The 21923-nt window shown below is 49.0% G+C and overlaps 8 protein-coding genes across 8 annotated transcripts; 6 read left to right on the plus strand and 2 right to left on the minus strand.

Annotated features, from left to right (window-relative positions):
- Positions 1-649: 649 nt before the first annotated feature.
- Positions 650-1097, minus strand: MGYG_00663 (NADH-ubiquinone oxidoreductase B18 subunit family protein; the record flags this gene model as incomplete). Its single annotated transcript, XM_003176528.1, has 3 exons — positions 650-754; positions 810-934; positions 1058-1097. 3 exons carry the CDS (start codon positions 1095-1097, stop codon positions 650-652), a joined length of 270 nt encoding a protein of 89 aa, XP_003176576.1.
- A 529-nt stretch (positions 1098-1626) lies between these two features.
- Positions 1627-4089, plus strand: MGYG_00664 (transcription factor MBP1; the record flags this gene model as incomplete). The annotated part of the gene is made up of 3 exons (XM_003176529.1): positions 1627-1680; positions 1781-1967; positions 2033-4089. 3 exons carry the CDS (start codon positions 1627-1629, stop codon positions 4087-4089), a joined length of 2298 nt encoding a protein of 765 aa, XP_003176577.1.
- Positions 4090-4719: 630 nt separating this feature from the next.
- On the minus strand, positions 4720-5347 carry MGYG_08899 (hypothetical protein; the record flags this gene model as incomplete). The annotated part of the gene is made up of 2 exons (XM_003176530.1): positions 4720-4928; positions 5128-5347. 2 exons carry the CDS (start codon positions 5345-5347, stop codon positions 4720-4722), a joined length of 429 nt encoding a protein of 142 aa, XP_003176578.1.
- Positions 5348-6149: 802 nt separating this feature from the next.
- Positions 6150-7943, plus strand: MGYG_00665 (hypothetical protein; the record flags this gene model as incomplete). Its single annotated transcript, XM_003176531.1, has 1 exon — positions 6150-7943. One exon carries the CDS (start codon positions 6150-6152, stop codon positions 7941-7943), a length of 1794 nt encoding a protein of 597 aa, XP_003176579.1.
- A 988-nt stretch (positions 7944-8931) lies between these two features.
- MGYG_00666 (HAD-superfamily hydrolase subfamily IIB) lies at positions 8932-9678 on the plus strand (the record flags this gene model as incomplete). Its single annotated transcript, XM_003176532.1, has 1 exon — positions 8932-9678. One exon carries the CDS (start codon positions 8932-8934, stop codon positions 9676-9678), a length of 747 nt encoding a protein of 248 aa, XP_003176580.1.
- A 2075-nt stretch (positions 9679-11753) lies between these two features.
- MGYG_00667 (pheromone-regulated membrane protein 10) lies at positions 11754-14438 on the plus strand (the record flags this gene model as incomplete). Its single annotated transcript, XM_003176533.1, has 1 exon — positions 11754-14438. One exon carries the CDS (start codon positions 11754-11756, stop codon positions 14436-14438), a length of 2685 nt encoding a protein of 894 aa, XP_003176581.1.
- Positions 14439-15070: 632 nt separating this feature from the next.
- On the plus strand, positions 15071-16690 carry MGYG_00668 (hypothetical protein; the record flags this gene model as incomplete). The annotated part of the gene is made up of 1 exon (XM_003176534.1): positions 15071-16690. One exon carries the CDS (start codon positions 15071-15073, stop codon positions 16688-16690), a length of 1620 nt encoding a protein of 539 aa, XP_003176582.1.
- A 3070-nt stretch (positions 16691-19760) lies between these two features.
- MGYG_00669 (hypothetical protein) lies at positions 19761-20312 on the plus strand (the record flags this gene model as incomplete). The annotated part of the gene is made up of 2 exons (XM_003176535.1): positions 19761-19985; positions 20007-20312. 2 exons carry the CDS (start codon positions 19761-19763, stop codon positions 20310-20312), a joined length of 531 nt encoding a protein of 176 aa, XP_003176583.1.
- Between the last annotated feature and the right edge of the window lie 1611 nt (positions 20313-21923).

A 21923-nucleotide genomic window follows, 5' to 3' on the forward strand; every position in this document is an offset into this window, starting at 1 on the left:
GAGGACGCGGAAGATAGCCTTGAAGGCACGTTGATCACTCCATAGTCGAGTAACTACATAAGCGAGTGTGTGCGGTGGCCGAGAGCAGGAGTTGCTAAGAGCCCGTCCTTAAGAGACGGCGTTGATATCTCGGCCTCTTCCCCCATCTCATGCCTGGCAGCTACTGGATACAAACCAAACAACTCCTCCGTACTACAAGTTACTGTTAGACATCCGCAGCAGGGATGAGAGGCAGATGACAGACGGAAACAAAAAGACGCTTTTCACGAGCCGTCAGCCCGGACGATGGCCTTCGTCTGGACTGATTTATCAGCAAACAGTCCCCTCAGCCTTGCTTTATTTAGCACATCTCGCATGTCCTTGTCTGCATCCTGTTGCTTCTGTGCGTCCCCAGGTGGTTGTGGGTGGTTGTGGGTGGATGGTTGGTTGCATCTTTGGGGGGGGGCCTTTGGTTTGATATCTCTGATATTTGCTGATAGATATTTGGTAGAGAAGAACTGCGTCTATCATGCCGGCAGCCCAGGTTTTAAAAAAAAAGGTAACATCGAGTAAACACACTGCTTTCTCTCTCTCACACTCCATCCTCTGCGTCTCGTCTTCTCTATGATCGTACAGAGCCGCCTCACGCTCGTCTGCCGGACTGTCCTGTCTAGTTGCTTCGTGCGCCGTCCTTGGCCGCCCGCAGCTCGTCCATCTTCGCTACTCGCTTCTTGAACTCTTCGTACTGGCATTTCTCGTAGCTGTGTCGTTCGTTCTATCGTAGCCGTCAGCATCTCATCTTCCCGACGTCCTGAAAAGGGTATGTCTACCTCGCACTTCCACGGAAGATAGTACTCATCATATCGGCATCGGTTCAGCGGTATCAACAGGTGTGCGCAGCTGTCTCTGTAGGCGATCGGAAGACGAGCATTCGACATCTCTTCCCGCGTAGCCACTGTCCTCTGTCAGCTTCTCTCCTTCTTCTCTTCTTCATCTCGTCTTCATCTTCATCTTCATCTTCATCTTCATCTTCATCTTCGTCTTCGTCGTCTTCAACTTCAACCTCGCTGAAACTCACGTCTGGCGTCCGCCACCTTCACTGATTCTCCAGCCGTCATGTTTCTCTGCTGTGCTGTATATATTCTTCGATGCAACAAAGCTCAATGGATCATGCCGCGGTGTCTCTTCCTCTTCTCTTCTTCTTCTTCTTCCTCGTCTTCAACGTCGGCTTCAACTTCAACTTCGCGGCCAAAGGTTCTTCCGGCCTCGCCCTTCGGAACGCCGTCGCGTCTTTCTCGTCTTTTTTTCGCTTGTCGGCGCCTTTTTTTCTTCTTTCCGTGGACGCGACGAGCAATTAGACAGCTATCTATCTAAATTGGGATTTGGTAGCTACACTCCGGCGCTGGAATCGGACGGACGGGCTACGGTGGACGGGTGCAGCAGCCTCTAGTCACTCCAGGAAGCTTGCAGCATGCCAGGGACAAGCGATATTGTCTGACAACCTCCAACCAACCAACCACTAACTACTTAAGCATCCTTCATCTCTGCGCCTCTACAGCCGTCGAATACACTCCACTTGTTCTACCTTGACTGGACGCTTCACTGGATTGACGACAACGGGCGGCGGTGGTCGGAAGATAGGCTGCAATGGCCTCTTCGGCGGGCAATGAAGGGAACATCTACTCTGCCACCTACAGCAATGTCAGCTTCTTCTTCTTCTTCTTCTTCTTCTTCTTCTTCTTTCCCCCTCCCTTCTCAGTTAGCCTGGACACTGCAATGCTGACTTGGCTGGCTGCTATAGGTACCCGTCTACGAATACAAACTAGGGACTGAGAATGTGATGAGACGGCGGGTGGACGACTGGGTTAATGCGACTCATATCCTGAAAGCTGCCGGCCTGGACAAGCCGTCGAGAACTCGCATCCTCGAGCGTGAAGTCCAGCGCGGCGTTCATGAGAAGATCCAGGGAGGCTACGGGAAATATCAAGGTCACCTCTACCCTACTTACTGTTGAAGAACGATCTTGTCTTCCCTCTGTACTGACATACCACAGGAACATGGATACCGCTTGCCGAAGCTCGAGCCCTGGCAGACAAGAACGGCGTACTCGACAGACTACGGCCGTTGTTCGACTTCATGACCGGCGATGCCAGCCCTCCTCCAGCACCCAAACACACCACCGCAGCGTCTAAACCAAGAGCACAAAGGGGGGGCGCTGGTGGCCGTCGAGGTGCGGCCGCATCTACTCGTGGCTCATTTACAACCGCCAACCAGCAGCACATCCCTCCCGCACCGCCTGCTATACCGCCTGCTAACTCGGCACCGGCCAGCTTCCACCAGGATCAGCAACACCACCAGCAGCAACAGCAGTATGGCGTAGGCCAGTCCTTCAATGAGGCCTCGTCGATAATGCAGGGAAGCCCTGAGACCCCTTCCATCATGGCGGACGACGACCTTGCGCAGATGTCTCCTGAATCAACCCAGTCTCGCAAGCGTAAGAGAGGTGATAACGATGTCGCCATGAGTATCATAGAACAGAACCACATACTATACGGAGACCAACTTTTGGACTACTTCATGACCGTTGGTGACGACCCAAGCGCGTCCCGTGTTCTCCCTCCAGTGCCACCCACACACTTTCAAGTCGACCGGCCGATTGATGACCAAGGTAACACCGCTCTCCACTGGGCCTGTGCTATGGGTGATATCGATATCGTCAAAGATCTTATCAGCCGAGGTGCCGATGTGCGTGTACGATCAAAGCACGACGAAACACCACTTGTCCGTGCGGTCTTGTTCACCAACAATTATGAAAAGCGCACAATGGGAGAACTGGCGGACCTGCTACATAGCACTATCACATTCCGCGACTGGTTTGGCGCAACCGTCTTTAACCACCTTGCGGCGACGACACGGAGTAAAGGCAAATGGAAGAGTTCTCGATACTACTGCCAGACCCTAATCGACAAGCTCTCCCAAGTGTTTCCTAGACATGAAATCTCGTTACTCCTTTCGTCGCAGGACGCGAATGGAGATACGGCGGCCTTAACTGCGGCAAAGAATGGATGCTATAGGCTTGCGACCACACTTTTGGCGCAATGTCCTGAAGCAGGCGATTTGCAGAACAGACACCACGAAACAGCCAACGAGGTGCTGATGGCCCTATACAAGCGGCGAAAGGAGAACCCTCCGCCCCCTTCGTCCGTCACATACGCTCAGGATATCGACGGTGAAGGCGAATATGCCGTCACCACACCCACGGCGGGCAACTACGCAGGGTCAGCAGTCGCAACAGAGGCAACCAATGCATTACTTGTCCGAATTGGCTCTATAATGGCTGAAGCTAACAGACGACTTGCTCGCGCATACGGAGAGGCCAAGACACCTCCACACAGCAGTGGAAGCGGTGTCGGTGGCGGAGAGGATATAACAAACCCCAAGGGCCTGTATGAGCAACTAGAATCCGACCGGGAGAACATCCGCACTCAAACAGAAGCTCTGCAAGCCAAGGAAGAAGAAAGCGAAGATCTCGATTCCCAGCTAACCCGATTCAACGAGATCAAAGCCAAGTACGAGTCTCTACTGAACCAGACACACGACCTCGAACTCACATCGTTATACGAATCAAACGGCATCACGGACGATACAGGCGAGTCAGACTCAAACCGCGAACTGGCACCAGACGAAATGCTGGAACTCTACACGCTTGCTAACGAACTGGCTCAAGCACAAGCCGACCGAGAGGAGGCCGTGGCTAAACTTATCCGCCAACGAGCAGATGCGGGCGTCAGCACCAAGCTGGACGTGCATCGAAAGCTCGTCTCGCTAGCCACAGGTCTGGCGGAGGAAGAACTAGACCCGATGAGCAGCGAGCTGGCAGACGCGTTGGAGTTTGACCGTGCCAATGAGAAGAGATCCGGTCCTGGTCCAAGTACTGCCAGACAACTCATGGGTACTGGGGAGCCAGACCCCGAAACTCCCGGTACAGGTAGTCGAAGCGTCAGCCGGAATGGCAATGACGGCGCTGGCGGTGCTGGCAACAATGGCAACGAGACTACAAACGGGCTGGACATTGACCATGCTGTCGACGCTAGCTCGGTGGCTTCCTAATCTTTCTTTCTCTACCATCTTTCTTGCATATACGGCTAGGTGTTACATCTTTTTTCCCCCTTCTCTATTTTCTTCTCGTTTGATGCTCGTCTGTTTCATCTGGTTGGCGCTTACGGTTGGGGTCATGGTCCTGGCCTGGTCATGGCGGCTGCATACCCAGTTTAATGTTGGTTTTGTTTTTCTCTACTCCGGTCTTGAAACCAGGGGTATCAAATGTACCTTTTTAGTTTCTTGTTTCTCATAGGCCCATAGGCTGGAGGGATCCGTCTGTCCGTGTGGCAGTCCGCCCGTATATCCTGGCATGCATCTTTTTTGTACTCCGTACTATGTATGCAGTTAATGAATGACCCTGCAGCGGTTGATGAGTGCCTTCCATGTCGTCCCTCCGTAGTATCCTCGTCCACTATCATCAAGCCCAGTCCCAGCATCACACCTGCACTGACTCCAACCTCCTCCCGACCCTGCTGCCTCTTTGCCTGTCTGCATCCTGACCCTTTCCTCCCTCATCACCGTCTCTTCCTTCGCCTCCGCCCGATATCAACTTTATATTGCAAATTGCTGCCCTCCTCTAATTGGCTCTAGCCCCGGCGCTAAACTGCGGTTTCTGGCGCTCGCTAGTCCTAAACCAGCTTAGCGCGCGTCTCTTTTTGCCTTTTTCCCCCTTTGAGCCAAAACTTCGACTTTCTTCTTCTTCTTCCTCAACTTCGTCTCATCTTCATCTTCGTCTCTTCTTCTTCTTCTTCTTCCATCCTCATCCTCATCCTCATCCTCGCCTCTTGTTCTTTCTCTCTCTCTCTTCTCTCTTCTCTCTCTATCTCTCTCTGTTCCTCTCTCGCTCTCTCTAGTGCATATCTGCGTTCAAAAAAGAAAAACCAAAAGACAACTTCTCTTCGTTCCTTTTCGCCTGCTCTGCTAGCCGGACGACCAACAGCGCTCCAACGACGACCGCCACGCCCACGTCAATCGCCGTCGTGTGCGAGTCATCTCGCTCCACCACCTTCTACCGCTGCAAACCAGCAAACCGACTCTAAATAATACCTTCACCCTTCCTCCGACCTTCTTCTCGCCTTTCTCTTTCGTTTTCTTTTTGGAGCCTAGCAGACGTTTTCGCGCATACCCGGCCGTTAGTGAACAAGAGACAGACACCGTTTTCCTTCAAAGCCGACTTTTGTCCTCCCGTTAGACCTTGCTTGCTACGTTGTAGCCCTGTTTTTTGGTCGTTATCTTTGCTTTTTCCTTGGTTGTTTCGCCCGTTCATCTCGAGATCCTACAACAGGGAAACATCGCCAACGTCCAACACTCATAGCGTACTGCATCGTTATATTCAACATTCCCCGATTCTCGTCCTTTGAAGCCGATAGTCTTCTCAGCCCTTGACTGAAACGCGTCCGGATACTCTTTCCTTGCTCATCCTCCTGTGTCTACTTGCATTTGCATCCCATTTACTTGCTTGTATCTTGCGTTCATCTGGTTCTTACTGCCTGTACTCCTCGCCAGTACACGCGGTACTCGTCTTTCTGACCCTTTGTTCTCACATCCTTCAGTCTAACCCTCACGCGAGGCTTGCAGAGCATCCTCGTCGTCACGATCTTCGGTCTTTTCGTCCTCCTTTCCGCGGCAAACTGAACCTCTCTTGCCATACGACCGCGTTGCTTCACTTGTATATTTTTTCTACTTCTAATTTGGTTCCGTTACCCTTACTCTTCTCGTTTCCCCCATTTTATAACCTACCTCTTTTGACTCTGGTGAGTTGTTACCGCTCTTTTGATGCATCTCGATTAACAACTAACAGTTTGCAGCCGGAACTCATAACGGACCCTTCATTACATACATCTTAATCCCCTAATTCTGATATCTACCTTTGACTCTCTGCGACCTGTCGGATCTACTCTCCGGCATATCTCGTTACTTAATTCTCGGTCTAATCTTTTTCTCTTCTTACCACCGTCCGTCCATCGATCGATCTCTAGCAAGGCACTGGTGCATATACGAGCCAAAAAAAAATACTTGATATCTGATTTACTTCTTTCTCGCCCATCGAACCTTTGACGACTACGAGCATGGACACTGGCGGTCTTGCTCAAATGACTTATAACAACATGTCCCTCAACACCTCTTCTCTCGGCGTTCCCGGATCCGGATTTGCTTCTCGTGGTAAAGGTTCTCATATCAAACGTCTCAGCGTCCCGCACCCATCTAAGCTTGACCAACGAGATGATGCTCATGGATCCGTCTCAACTCCACGCACAAGCCGCTCTCACCTGCTTGCTGGGTTGAGGACTGCCCCCAAACAGCCTACCACTCCATCCACCGCTCCCCTGATGCAGGAACACCCCCATCAGAATGGCTTTGGCGGGATGCAAAATTATAGCAACCACTCCAACGCGTACCTCGGTGGGGTTCCCCAGACGGCTACGGGAGTGTCGTTCAACCACTCAAAGTCGTACAGCAGCGGAAGCACTGCCCAGACCTACGGTCAGATGTACTCTCTCCCCGAACACGTCCTAGCTCCCCCGGCTCTCGACCATATTCTCGAAGAAAATGGTGAGCCCATGGATGAGGCCTTGTATGCAGAGCTAGTCTCTACCAACTTGTACCTCGCCGCCCAGCAGCAGCGTCTCCAACAGCAACTTGCCAGCGTTACTGCTGCTGCTCAACAGTTCCAGGCACTTCACATCGGAACTCCTATGCATTCCACACATGCACAGGCCCTTCAGCAGCAGCAACAACAGCAGCAGATTTTGTCTGCATTGCCTACCATGGGATTCTATCAACAGCAAGCCCAGCATGGAATGCAGCCCGTTGTGCACCCCGTTCCCGGCAAGCCCGGCATGTTCTCAGTGTTCAACCCAATGACTGGGCAGCAGAGCTACGTGGTGGACAACAGCGTCTATGATGACGTTCCATTGTCCGCTGCACCAACCGCGTCAACCTACGAAGACCAGATTCGCTCTCCGGTCGAGTCCCACGCAACCAACGGCGGCTTCCATGCACACTCAAACGGCAACTCAAACGGCCACGCGAACGGAAACACGCACTCGATGTTCCGTGCCTCCGCTCGTGTCTCTCCACCTCCAGCGGAATCCCGCCAGTCTCCCATCCGCCACCACTCTTCAACCCCGTCTACCCGCAACCCCACACCTCCTCGCGAGGCTCAGTCTCAAATGCACCCCCAGCAACAGGCCCGTCAATCCCCTCCGCTTCAGTCTCCTGCTCCTGGTATCAAGCGTGATCACAAGAAGTCGCTGTCTTTGGCCGTCAAGCTTATTAACGAGACCACTCGATCTAGCAACAATGGCTCCTCCACCCCCAAGTCAGCGATGTTCCCACAGACTCCTGCTTCCGCGGGACCTGGCACCTTTGGACCCGGTCAAAACCGCGCTGGAGAGCATGCAATCCGTCAACCCCGTGGGCCACCACCGCTTGAGGAGCTCGTCGCCAAGCCAACAACTAAGCATGAGGGAAGCAAGAACTTTGCTACCCGTCAACGCCGTAGGGCAGTTCACAGTCTTGTACGTGCTAGACTAGAGCGGAACACCTCCACTTCCACGTCAAACGGCAACTCACATAGCACAGGCAGTGTGACTCCTTCCAGTGAACATGGAAATGAGCAAGATGGCGATGGTGAATTCTCCTTCTCGCCATCCGACGGTGATGCCGATAGCAGCTCCTCCCTATCTGGCAGACGAAGCTTAGGAAGCTTACGTGCTGCTGCTAACGGAGCCATCGGATCAGAGAGAAAACAAGTTGTGGGCGGTCCCAACGGCGGAGCTGGGGAGCTCGACGCAGGCCGTAGGAAGATGCCGATTATGGTTCTTTCCAATGCGGAGAAAAGAAAGAGCACGGTTATGTAACTCTCCCCAGCCCTGGTATCTGGCGCGGAGAAGCTCTTTTATAAAATATCAGGCGCATATGACATGGGGTGTGATTGTTAGCCGTTTATTTATTCCCTTATTTTTCTCTTCTCCTATTTCTTCTTTAGGGTGCGTGATTTATCATCCTTTATGGTTACAAGAGTGCGTGCGTGCAACTTCAACCACTGCCAAACTGGTATCTTGATATTCTGCTCTTGCTTTTCTAAATAGGATTGTTCTTGTGTCTCTTTCTCTGCTTCTTTGCATTCGCTTCTGATACTTTTTATGTTCCCATGCCTACCTGCCTCCTCCCCTGGCCTTTCCCATCTGTGCCTCTGTGCATGATTTTGAGCGAGTTGATCTCTTGCTTGTCCACTCTTTTATCAGTCAAAGTTGTTCCTTTGATCTGGTTTTGCTATTCTTTTTGTCAGCGGACAGTTGAACAAAAGCTAAGCTGGCAGGATGGTGTGATGGCATGGTACGGCGGGAAGCAGTTTGGATGAGATGAAATTGTTTTTAATGAATTAAAGAAATCAAGATAGCAACGCGTTGACTTGCGCCTCGTCTTTGGTCCTACTGTACTGATCAAGCTCATATGTTGAAGACGTAGCTAACCGTGCCTGTTGCACAGGAGCCCAATGCGTGTGCCATGTGCTAGGCGGATAACCGCCCTCTAATAGCGCTGGTTTGCCTATGCTCCGTATATCTGCTTAAATGAGGTTTAGATATTTCAGGGTTTTGGTTTCGAAGCATGGCGACCTCAGGGCCTGAGAGCAAGCAGACCCCTGGGGTATAACTGCTTGAGCCCCAACCCCCTTGAAGCTTAGTCCGATAACTCGGTTCTCCCCCGCAGCCTTAGAACTTACTCGTGCCATCAACACATTTGATCTTATCGCCATCATTGTTGGTCCTATTAACAGGATAAACCCCTTGATTTCTGCAAGAACTGGCTACATAAACGACGAGCCCCATACTAGATACCGGCAATATGATTTCCCTCGTTGCTTTCGACCTGGATGGTACTCTTGCCCTCAGCAAACAGCCACTGCTGAATTCGATGGGAGAAATGCTCGCCGACCTACTCGCCGTGGCACACGTCGCAGTAATATCCGGCGGTGACTGGCCGCAGTTTCAGAAACAAGTCGCCAGCCGTCTTCCTCCACGAGCTGATCTATCAAGACTCTGGCTTATGCCCACGACCGGCACGAAGCTGTATAAACACGACGGCAGAGAATGGAAAGTGATATATGCGGAACTCTTTGATGACGAAACCAAGAAGCTGATTCTAACTGCTTTCGACCAAGCATTAGAAGCAACGGGGTTCAAACCAGAGCAGACTTGGGGCAACCGTATCGAGGACCGCGGTAGTCAAATCACCTTCTCAGCACTAGGACAAGAAGCACCCATCCATGCTAAGGAGGTCTGGGATCCTGATTTTGCAAAACGAAGAGTCATCCAGGCAGATTTACGGAAGCGCCTTCCTGATGTTTCAATCAACATGGGGGGTGCAACTTCCATTGATATTACCCAGAAAGGGGTGGACAAGGCCTACGGGCTGAAAAGGCTCAGCGAAGCAAGCACCATCCCTCTTGATCAGATGATGTTTATTGGTGATGCCATTTTCCCAGGAGGGAATGACTATCCCGCTAAGCAGCTTGGCTTGAAGACCGTTTGCGTCAAGGACCCAAATGGTACCCTTGCTGCCATCGCTGCAGTGATTGCCTGCTTATCTTAGCCAATGAGGTAGGATTTCTGGCAAACGATCTAGAATTTTTGCAAGTAACTGCAACATTGAGGTGGATATAGGGTTACTATGTGCCTGTATTGGGTAAATGAATTTGCTGAACAGATGGCTGGATATAACAGCAAGGATTCCTAGTTATTGAGACTAAGTTACACGTTAACGTACCCTCTAACTCGCATGCTATACTCCCAGTAGACAGTTACGGCTGAGAATAGATGACTTGACAGTTAATCATCGGCTTTGGATGGTCATACATAATATATGCCTACGACTCTAAAAGGGGCTTCGCGGACTTGTTTGATGTATCAGGAACTGTTTTGGGAACTAGAGCATGGGGCTAGGGCGTTTGCACAACAGTTTGATGGCCGGGTCCCACTCCGTTATATCCTTGATACCCTAGTTATTAGACAAAATTAGACAAGCACTTTGTATACCCTGAATGAGCATCATGTGCTTTTTGATATTTTTATATTTCCTTGGTATATCGACACATCCAGCCCATGTAGGACAGGCCGAGATCGGGCAGCGACCTTCTTTGCATCCAGGGCTGATCATAACTTGTTCCTGAGAGTCATCCGCCACACCCATTCTGTAAATTAGTTACGTTGTCTGTCCACAAGCCGCTGCTTCCGAGGCCTATATGCACCATCCCGAGAATCGTATCCGTAAAGGATTGAGGTATGTTAGGCTATCAAAAGGGGCAGAAAAAAAGTCTCGCTTAAGGCGGTTTGTTTGTCGTTGCTTATCTAAGTTTTATGCCAAGCTTCTAGAAGTCGGCGCTTACTTGTTCCATGCGTCGCTTGTTTTGCGCTTCGTCCACCTCAATTTCAACTTCATCCATCATCATCATCCTCTCTCATCTGTATCGGGCTATTATCCAACTACAGTCTGGCCAGTCTGTCGACAAATTCGCTGGTCGTCAGTGATCAGCTTTCATTATGCGATGCAGGTGACGAGTTGTGATAAGGATGTCGTGACTAACTATCTTCCAGGAGACAGGTCCAGATCTACAAGATGAATGGAACCCGTGGATCCGTTGTGCAAAACTAACCTTCGTCTGAACTGCCGAAAGTCAGACCCTCATGGCTCCGTTGCCACCGCACACAGCTATTCGAGAGCTATATTTGTATTTTGTTGGGTTTTGCTAGGTTTTTTGACGCGCAAAATGCGAGATAAGGAACGAGAGTCTCAAAGAGCTTGGGCATCAAGGCCAATTAGTGGAGCGAAAGTCTCTGCTTCAGTGGAGCTGATATCTATAGCAACGGAGTAAACAGCTCCATTTATTTGCATCACCCCCGTGTGGGAATGTGTGGCAGGGAATTCGCCATCTAGTCCTGGGAAGGAGGGTTTTCATCCAGTCATCACCTGTATTCTGCCAGTCTTCCTTGTCTTTGGATTCCTCAAGGTACTGTTATTAATATATTATGATATCAGATCCCAGGCACCACGGGACCGGATCTTCAAATTTGCTGGATTATTAATGTTGGCCAATGCGCAGGGCCTTCCACGCCAGCTCCCAGGGTCTGATACAATCAGTGCAACTATTCAGCTCTGATAAAAATTGTATGGCTCGCCGAGGTCGACCGGATATGGCGCGTTTGACCTTATCAGCTTAGACCTCCCATAACGGTCCTAACATACTGCATAGGGCTATTTTGGCGCTTGGGAATCCCATCTTCGGGATTCACTTTTCCTGTGCGGCCCCACTGATACCAAGGCGTATTTCTTTTTTTATTTTCAAACTCTTAAGCTGCAAGCCCGTTTGTCCAGCTATATGTATGCTCCTTACTACGGCTGTGGCGAACGGGTACATGGAACACCATCTAGACCGATGGCTGTGACTGATAGACAAGACGGCTGATATCTTGTTAATCGAGTTTTCAGTTCTGCCTTCTACACATTATTTATTTTGACCCTCGCACACACTTCATCATATAACCAAATCAACCTGATGAACTTTCCTTCTTATTTTTCTACTAAGTATCTCGTTTCTTTCCCATTTCTGTGCGGTTGAGATCTTACGACTCACTGTGCCACATTTCTATTCTTAACTACTCTTGCCAATTATGGCAGACTGGCCTCGCCAGCCAGCACACTTCCCCAACTGCAACCCATTTACATCGAGCAACTATGCTTCCCGCAATTCTGAACGGCAGCCACAGCAGGACGCCTCGCCAAAAACCTCGCCCCGACTTGGCCCTGCAATTCATATCAGAGATATGAGCAATACCAGTGACAACAATGATGCTAGAGAACGACCTTTTAACCGAGTTAAGTTTACTCTTGGTTCGGATGGATCGGATTCGAGCTCAGAAGAGATCCCTCTGCGGGATTATGTGGATAGCTATACTCCCCCTGAACCCCAGGCGCCTGCATTTGTCCACAGGCCCTCTCTTCCTACATTTAAGTCTTCTGAATTCATCCCCATGTATAAAAATCGAGACTCATTATCCGCACAATCCTCTCCAAGAGCAAGCCCTGTTCCAACCCCCCTTGGCAGCCCCGGGAGACCTCCATCCCCAATATCAACAGCTCAATCAACAGAATCATCAAAAACTAAAAACAAGGCAATTCAGGCAGCCTACGAGAAAGCCCAAAATCTTGCTTCGCAGGTTCGAAGAGCATCATACTTTCATCGTCGTCGGAGGTCAGATGAGGAGTCTTTATCTCAGGATCTTATTGAGCCCCATCATGAAGGACGGCATTATATAGGAAGGTCAGCATCAGGATCCAAAGCAGCATATGAGCACGAGAAAGACCGAGCACGGCAGTTCACACTTCGTGCCGAGGAAGCCAATGGTATTGTGAAGAGTATACGTGCCAGGGCAGAACCCAAGAGCAGGCGGCATTATTCTATTGACACAGAATCTAGCGGCTCGCAATCACCACCCGTACAACATGGACGGAGTATCCTGACGGATATTCTTCGATTGGGCCAACTTCAAGAGGCAGAAGCAAACCGTACATCACAACAGCAAATTCCAACACCGCAAGCAAACACCACCTCCCCTCTCCTTGCACCCCATAGTGCTCCCACTTCTGGGAAAACAACTCCGGGAAAATCCACTCCACGCCCCAAGTGGTACGAGAAGAACAAGAATCCATCCGCACTGTCACTTAATACTCTTGGCTCGGAGGCTACTTTGACTGGCGGTTGTTTGGGCGCTGAGTCCGCAGGACGGCCAGAGCTCAAACGATCTCGAAGTAGTGGTTTAATGGTTAATGCTGTGAAGAAGATATGCAACAAACCCCGTCTCGAAGACGAGATTCGTCTTACAGTGCATATTGCGGAAACAATTTCTCGACAACGGTACCTGGAAAAGCTGTGCGACGCCCTGATGGCCTATGGAGCACCTACACATCGGCTCGAGGAGTGTTTACGAATGACGTCCCGTGTGCTTGAGCTTGATGCTCAGTTCCTATATCTCCCAGGCTGCATGTTTGTCTCATTCAATGATACATCCACACACACCACCAGTTTGAAACTACAGCGTTGCGATCAAGGCGTGGACCTGGGGAAGCTACAAGACGTCCATCAGATATATAAAGATGTGGTGCACGATATGATTGGCGTCGAGGAGGCAATGCAGCTCCTGGAAGAGCCCAAAAACGAGAAGCCGAGATACAACGTGCTGACCTTAATATTCCTGTTCGGACTTGCCAGTGCTGCTGTTGGGCCCTTCGCGTTCACCGGCCGTGTGATTGATCTCCCCGTCTCCTTTGCACTTGGCTGTATACTGGGTGCGCTCAAGTACATTGCCGTCCCGCGCTCCCGTCTGTATGCCAACATATTCGAGCTCACTGCCGCCATGCTCCTCTCGTTTCTCGCTCGTGCGATCGGAAGCATCCGCCATGGCCCAGGGGATGACCGTCTCTTCTGTTTCCCCGCACTCGCCCAGTCCTCTATCGCCCTTATCCTGCCTGGCTTCATGGTTCTATGCAGCAGTCTCGAGCTACAGTCACAGAACATTCTCGCCGGCTCAGTCCGTCTTGTCTATGCCATTATATACTCTCTTGTACTTGGGTTTGGAATGATGCTGGGCACGACTTTCTACGGCAAAATCGACCACGACGCCAGTTCGGCGTATGTATGTCCTACCAGCCCCAGCCAAAACGAATATGCGCATAATTTCCCGTCGGTGATAGCGTTTACCGTCTGCCTCACGCTGATCAATCAGGCAAAATGGAAGCAAGTGCCCGTCATGGCCCTTTTCTCGTTTATCGGATATTTGGTAAACTTCTTTAGCAGCAAGGCGTTCCCGCGTAACCTGCAGATAGCAAACTGCATGGGCGCGTTTGCTATTGGCATTATGGGTAACCTCTACAGTCGGCTTGGCCACGGCCTGGCTGCCGCCGCCATGCTGCCTGGAATACTGGTTCAGGTACCCTCTGGACTGGCGGCAAGCGGCTCTCTAGTCTCAGGCCTTGCGTTCGCCAACCAGGCTAACTCGGTAGGCCAGACCGCTGCAAACCAGACGGCGAGCGCTGCAACTTCGACAATAGCCAGTGCCGCAACGACAGCAATAGCGTCCGCTCTGGCAGGCCATCCCGGTGGGTCTGGTAACCCTAGCGACGCAGCGTTCCAGGATCTGGCAGCCCGAATTGGCTCGAGCAAGGTGTACGGTGATGTCGTTTTTGATTTAGCATACGCGATGATTCAAGTGAGCATTTCCACTACGGTTGGACTATTTCTCGCAGCGTTGATTATTTATCCCGAGGGAAAAAGGAGAAGCGAGCTCTTCAGCTTTTGATTTTTTGGTTTCAACGTCTTCTCTTTCGTTTTCAATATTTTACGATTTTTGCATTGGTTTACATACATAGTGAGGCGTGGCGTTAGTTGTTGCATGCCATACCTCGGTTCCAACTTCCTTACAAGTAAGACGTTATTGACTCATCCACTTTGTCGACAGATATTAAGTAATATTGAATCTCGACCACGATTGATTATTAGCGATCAATGCTGCAATAATGAATGGAGTACCTTGACATACTCAGTACAGCCAAACGATACCTACATGAGGCCCCTTTGGAGTGAGGATACCGAAAAATCCTTTGTTATTACCAGAGTATAACCAGCGCCCATTGTCAGGGATGTTGAGCCGAAGAGGCGATATCACCTAGCGTTTGACCTTACTCTCTGCTCTATATTTGTTTACAATTCAATTATATATACAAGGATAGCAAGATCCTTGTTCAAATAACTACTAGGACCAGGTTATATACTTTGGAAAAGCTCTACTTGTTCGCCCTTCTTCTATCTCCGCTCGGCTATCGGTCTACCACGCCGCACAACAGGCGTCCTACACGCTCTGGGCTCTATTCTTTCCCTAACCACGCATTCGCCATTCCATTTATCAACGTCTTGATCCTCTACGACCTCATTATGAGTGCTATAAATGTGTTTGGCCTGCCAGAGCTCGTCAATCTCATCGTTCGTCATGCTGACCATAAGGTACGCGGCCAGCTACTCACGGTCTCACGCCTTTTTCAAGTTGCCGTCGAGCAGTATGCGTGGCGTAGCTATACATTCAGAACAGACAGTGCCGAAGATTTCCTGGGCAAATATCACGGCCATCGCAGCCGCTATCTCCGCGCTATCGACGTCGATATCGACTTTCCAACCCAGGTCCCTACTGATGGGAGCACAAGAATTCCATGCCGCGAGACAGCCGAAGATCTCCAGTCATATAATGAGCTTTTTACCCATCGAATCTCAGCTCTGTTTACCATGATCAAGACCTTGGAGGAACGAGAGCTCCCGTATAATCGACCAAGGAATATTCGCCTTTGCCTTTGGCCTCCCTGCCATTATCAGCAGGTTGACAACTACTGCCATCACCGTGGCTATCTTAGCTGGCGCCTCCGCCTGCTTACACATGAAAATTTGCCTACCCTCCTCTCAGTTATAAGCCTCAGTGTTGGTGAGCGTGGGTCTGGTAAAAGGGATAGTAGATACGATATACCTTGTGTATTGCAGCCGTTGGACTATGGGCTTGTACCCGCACTCGTTTCCAAGCTCCCTAATTTAGTTGCCTTGGACTGCCCGAGGTTCGAGGAAGGGTGGCTGCTAGCTTACGAAGACCCTGTTCTCACTCACTTTACCCGGCCATGGGAAGGCCCTAGGCGCGACACAAGGCATGCCTTTGGTAGCATCATGCAGAATACAACTACCCTACCGGTAAAGATTAACCGTGTTAAGATCTTCTTTGGATATAGCTATTCCTTCAAGTGTCATGACGAAACCCTCCCTATGCCTAACCTGATTAGCCCACTATCCTACGATCTACTAAGCTCGGGCCTTCGTATAATCTCACAGCGTGTGGTTGATTTAGCTATTCGTGCATGTGTTGATGGAAATATCTTCTGGCCCTCACCTAATGAAGATATAGTGGACCCTCTCTCTTGGCCGTACTTAAAAAAGCTCCATGTTGAATTTCAACCAATGTCACCTTCTGGAACATGGTACTTTCAAGGTCCGCGGGGGGAAGGCCGAGATATAACCCCGTTCGAGGTTACCCAAACTCATTACCCCCTACTTAAAGAGAATCCCGAAGATGAGCATTGGGATGAGGTTTGGGACTATAACGGTGGTCGCTGGGATGACTTCGACCCTAATATGTTTCGAATCATGCCTATTGATGAGGCTATAGAACCATTCTTGGGGGCGTTTGTTAAGGCATTAGAGAAAATGTCTTTACTAGAGGAGGTTGAGTTATTCACGTGTATACGCTTTAGTCCCGGTGAAGGTATCTACGAGAACTATCCTGAAAGTAGCTACGGCAAGGAGTATATATGGGGACTAAGATATCTTCTTCCTAAAGATAGCGGACACCCGCTTCTTGAGTGGCATGTTGGCAACTGGCGCCCTAGCCAAAACCTGCTGCGGAGCTTTCATGATATTGCAAAGCAAAGGAGTCGGAATTCGCTGGAAGAGATATGGGTGGATTGGAAGCCATGCCGTCTCGCCTCTTCTAAATCTCTTTCCTCCATATATTATTTGTAGTAGACGTAAAATAACAAATTGACAATCTTTTTTTCTCCAGGAGCGAGTTCATTCTCTTTGATCAGTATACGAAGCACCTTGATAGAAATATACAAGTACATGATATCGCGCCTCCACAGCTCCATCTGGGTAACCCGAGTTGGACTACAAGCCGAACAGGCGGGTTCATATGATAAAACCACTCAGGAAGGCTAAAATAGCTGATGGACGAAGACTGAGGGCCTTATCCTATACCCGGCCATCCTCTTCAAAACGTTATGGTATATGCAGCCCTTAACTAAGGCCGGAAATTCTCAATCCTGGCGCGCCTAGAGTTACATAGCTAACCAAGATTTTTGCCCGCACTGTTCTGGCCCGAACACCACCTGGCGAATGCATGATATCCGGTCCAGTTCATTCAAGCTTACGGAATTAAACCTTTACTGCTTCCATGGTTATAACCTGGACCACTCACCAATAGTTCTCTTTTTCCATCAGAAGTCATCGACGCAACTACTAGCCCAAAATTCGGTCTTGCCACACAAATATCTCTCGCCAGTAATTTGCAAACGCCATCAGAAGTCGTTGAGGTCTCGTGGCGCTCATTACAAGAGCAAAGACAAGCCCCAAACGAGATTTGCCATCACACGGTTACCTCGCTGGCGTTTCTACCATTACCCTTGATCGGTGAGATATTTCTAACTGAGACATGACCTATGGCGGTATGCTCAACCATAATAACTTGGGAAAACCGGTGAGCTCGTAGGCTCCAGATAACTCACCAGTTATACCGAAACCTGGATTATATACCCTACAAAAACATTTCAGCCTACCAATACAAATTTACGAAACCTTACGGTCAAGCCATAGCTTAACTAGTTAACTTAACCTGTTAACTAAGAGTTAAATCTGAGGCAAACGAAGCTGGTTGCTAATATAGCTATAAGTTAGATTCGTTCGACTATATATCAAACTGCCAACCAAAAAGGTGAATCCGCCAATTGGCGACGGAGAGAGTAACTAGTTATTTCATTGACGCTACATCATTCCAAACTTCGTCAAAAGCAGAGTCAATGACGTCAAAAGCTCGAAAAAAGATATCAAGAGCGCAATCCCCCATTATTCCCCCAAAAAATACATCTTACCATTTATTCGTACCGCTACTACAGATCACCTATTACAACTGTCACCGAAACTACTGCCGAGAGAAAATACTAGGGCCACGAAAGGACCTAGCAAGATTTAACTCATTGACTAGTATCAAACTGTTGAACCAAAGAGGCAAGCCTACCAGCTGATAAGAAGTGAGACTGCCTACTTTATTAACTATTATTCAACAGTAAAAATGGACATCTGTCCTCGAGTGATACGGCAGATACGCATGTTACTGTGGCCTACATCCCCAGAGGCCACTGAATGCCAGACCGCTGAATGCAAGACCGCTGAATCCCTGTCCCGGAAACCACAAGCGCCTATACATGCACTTCACGGTGATGCAATATGTTACATTGCTTCGTCGCTGCCACCAGCTGACGCTGCTTGATTTTTTCTTGCATCCAAGTACTTTTGGCAAGCCGCGGGCGGGCAGAATCCTCAATAGACTGTCGAAGCCTAGTGACAGTCGGATGGATTTTCTAGAGAGGATTGAAGCACACTTTCCCCAACATATTCTCTGCTACCGCTGTCAGAAATTCCATACCCAATGCAAGAAACAGCCCCTTTTAAAGCCGGGTCAATGCGATACAGAAACTGCCATTCATTTTTTTGGGCCTAGAGATAAAACGGACATTCCGTGCCTTCTATATAGACAGGCGAAAGAGGTCATGAACCATTATCGGTTTGGCCCTACACATGGTCGGTGCGCGGCTGCGGCTATGAGTATGCACATCATGTTCTTGAAGGATTCCTATTTCAAAAAGGGTGTCTGGAATTTTGATATCAAACTTATATCCAATAACTTGATTCTAAAAGAAGATATATGGATTATATATCGAGCATCGTATCCATCGGAGGCAACTAGATATTGTGATGGCTTTAAGACACACCTGCTACCTAAACTTTCGCGACTTGAGAAAGCGAATGACTGTCACTACTGTTACCGATGCCCCTTAAGCCATTCAGAGAGAGAAATCAGAATCTCCCGTCTACGATACAAACCAAGTTGTATGTTGTTTCGAAGTACTACTTGGGAGAATCTTGGGGCCTGCAAAAATTCCGACGGAAGCTTATGAGAGCATGGAACCGAATTTTCTCCCTGCACTTTTGCCCCGGTTGCCATAAAGCCTGGAGATCTCAAGTACAAACACCATTTTGACTCCGAACTGCCGTCTCGAGATCAATGGGGAAGGGAGATTGATTTTTGGGGACCTATTAAAGACTAAGACTGTTCGCCGAAGTCTTCCCACTAGCTCGAAGCGAAAACTCGTAACTAGTTGCTACCTAGTAACTATCGGCATGCTTCCATGATGCCTTTTCTACTAAGGAGCGACCCTACTCTTCCTTTCCGATCTGGTCACTTTTTTCGTTATGTCTGGCCCCTTTTTTATCTTATACTTCAGAGACAGCCCTCCTTCGGATAAAGATGAAATAGTTGTGAATTGCAATCTGCCCTTCCCCAGCTTGGCCCCGTGAAAGGCAGGCATTCCACGACCTTCAAGTTATCAATCGCTCCTTCCCGATGCTTAGTTTTACCAGGCGACTCCCTGGCTCTTTCTTCCCAGATATTCTCACTGTCGTTACTGTACTCTCGACTGGCCAGCTTCTTTCCTACTATCACCAAAGGCATGGTCGTGCCTTCTAGGATACCAGTCGCTCCTTCTCATCAACCTGTGTTTATCGAGTGATATCACAAGTAAACAAGACATTGCCAGACATGGAAGGCGTTCGATCGCTCTACAAGTATTGCTCGAAATTCCCAAATTCTTTCTCTTCTTTTTTTTTTTCTTCTCTTCTCCAACGGCGCTCATATATATCACTTTCGCTCCAATATAACTTATTACCGTATATGACACCATTGACTTTCGCTTTTTTTTTACTTATTTTCATACCCCCGATCTCAACCTCCGTGATGGCTTGTCTGTGTAACCTCACCATGCTTGAAACGGGAGGAACAGCTAAAGACGCCATCGACTACCTGTCATGGCTCCTCTTCCCGGTCCTAACTGGGATGGTATTACATTACTATCCCGGCAAACTGGCCAAGAGGAGAGCCGGAGACGCCGAGAACCTGGACCTGGACCGTGAGACGGAAGCCACCCAACCCGTTGCTCAGGGTGTCAATGCCTCCGGTCCTCTTTCTACGGATGGAGGGTCGAAGGTAACTCTATAGGGCTTCAAGGCCGAGTGTCAACGCTTCATTGATTCTGAAACTATGGAGAGGCCCGAATTACTGGATACTTTGAAGGCCATCAGGACGGCGCTTAACGCCGGTCAACACTTAGGTCCCGTGGCTAGCGCGGTGGCAGCCCCGGAAACTACAGCCGCCGAAGCTGGAGCCTCAACCACTGAGGATCTGACTCCTGGGGAGGTTAGACCTCCAGACGTTGCAGTCCCAGTGCGTGTCATTGTTGAGGTTCCAGCTCCACGGGAGGATAATAATATTGAGCTATCGGATATGCGAGGTAGAAGGCCACGCAAAATGTAGCGAGCATATGGCCAATACATATATCCTGACATTACCTTACCAAAAATAACGGCCTACTAGTTATGGCACATTACTGATCACTAATTGAGTGTTCTGAAAAAGATAGTAAGTCTGCATCCAATGCCATTTACAGGAAATCAAAAAATACATTGCTAAAAAATATAAGAACAGAACACCTAAAAAAAAAAGCCGATCACCTTTCCCTGGACCGCAGAATCCCGCGGATGAACCTCTTCATCCAGCGAGATGCCACCCTTCCACATCGAGGAGCCCTCACTCTAGGGAGACAACAAATTGTCGGCCTTGGGTTCACCACCTCGTTAGAGTACAACATAGGGCCCATTGACCCGGGGTAAAGCTAGTTACTTCAGGGGGGATGGCACATCAACCCAAAAGTGTCCCCATTGATTGATCAAATTTCAGTCCGGATGAGCTTATTTAACTGTAAAAGGGAATAACTCCCCTCCATTGGATGAACCTTTACTTTATCGTCTGTCAATAAACTGTTCAAATGAGAGTCTTCCCTCGAAAGAAGATATTCATCCTTCTAGTATATTAGACATGTGAAATAAATGGCATCTAGTGAATTAGTCCCTCAGGCGGTAATCATTTTAATTGATACGGGTCAATGAGTCGTATGTTTACATCTGCCGACATTCACTGGCTACCATCGCACCTTACTGGCTACTTTGGAACCATACTACAAATTGGAGGTTATTACAATAGATATATATTCCTTCACTTATATACTACGTATAGAATATTTTATACTACACAGAGGAATGCTTGGGAGAGACAAGGGGGTCACTGGGTTCAAACGGTATGAAACGGTTATCCTGAGAGCTCTTGGATAAAGCCTTGAGTATCTAAGGCTTCGGAGCAAATTGACAGGTACAGCTTAGGTAGAATAAGCTATTAGAAAGGGCTTAAGAGCCTGATAGTAAGAACTGATAGAATGTGTATGTTGCTTATTTTTTCTCTACTGCTCCTGGTAAGGATTAAGATACAACCATAAGAGTATCACATGATATCATGTGATACACGAGAGCTCACTCTTCTCTAAGTATTACTAAGCTTAATACTACTAATTTATAGTTATTTAATAAATATAAAAAATAGTAATATTAAGCTTTGACTTAAATTATTTGTAAGCTCTGGTATGGCTTGTGGATGGCAAGCTGTTATGTGCTATCTTGGTGATGATGTTGATGTGGCGTTGTAACTGGGTACATGACGTCGTAACTAAGTCCATGCGATGACTAACTAACTAAGCATATAACGCCCACGAAAATTGAGTGGGTGACTTGGTGTGATCACGGGTGGTGATGTATGTCCACTTTGTACCGGCCAGCAGCGGGAAGAGACGAAAGGACGATTTGATTGACTGGCTTGCCCATGCCCATGCCCATGCCCATGTCCGTGTCTATAGCTACCAATGGCTGGTGCAGGAAGGAACCAGTAGATAGCGGCATCATGCATGTGTTGAATCGATCGAATCGAGGCTGTGCATGTTGCCTGGTGGCGAAGGCTTGAGTCCCTCCTCCCGCCTCTGTATAGCTTAGTTATATGGTACGCTATGGAAGTATGCTCCGTTTATACGGGGGGAGGGGG

The sequence above is a fragment of the Nannizzia gypsea genome, genomic scaffold (genome assembly GCF_000150975.2).
Source record: "Nannizzia gypsea CBS 118893 supercont1.1 genomic scaffold, whole genome shotgun sequence".
NCBI lineage: Eukaryota > Fungi > Ascomycota > Eurotiomycetes > Onygenales > Arthrodermataceae > Nannizzia > Nannizzia gypsea.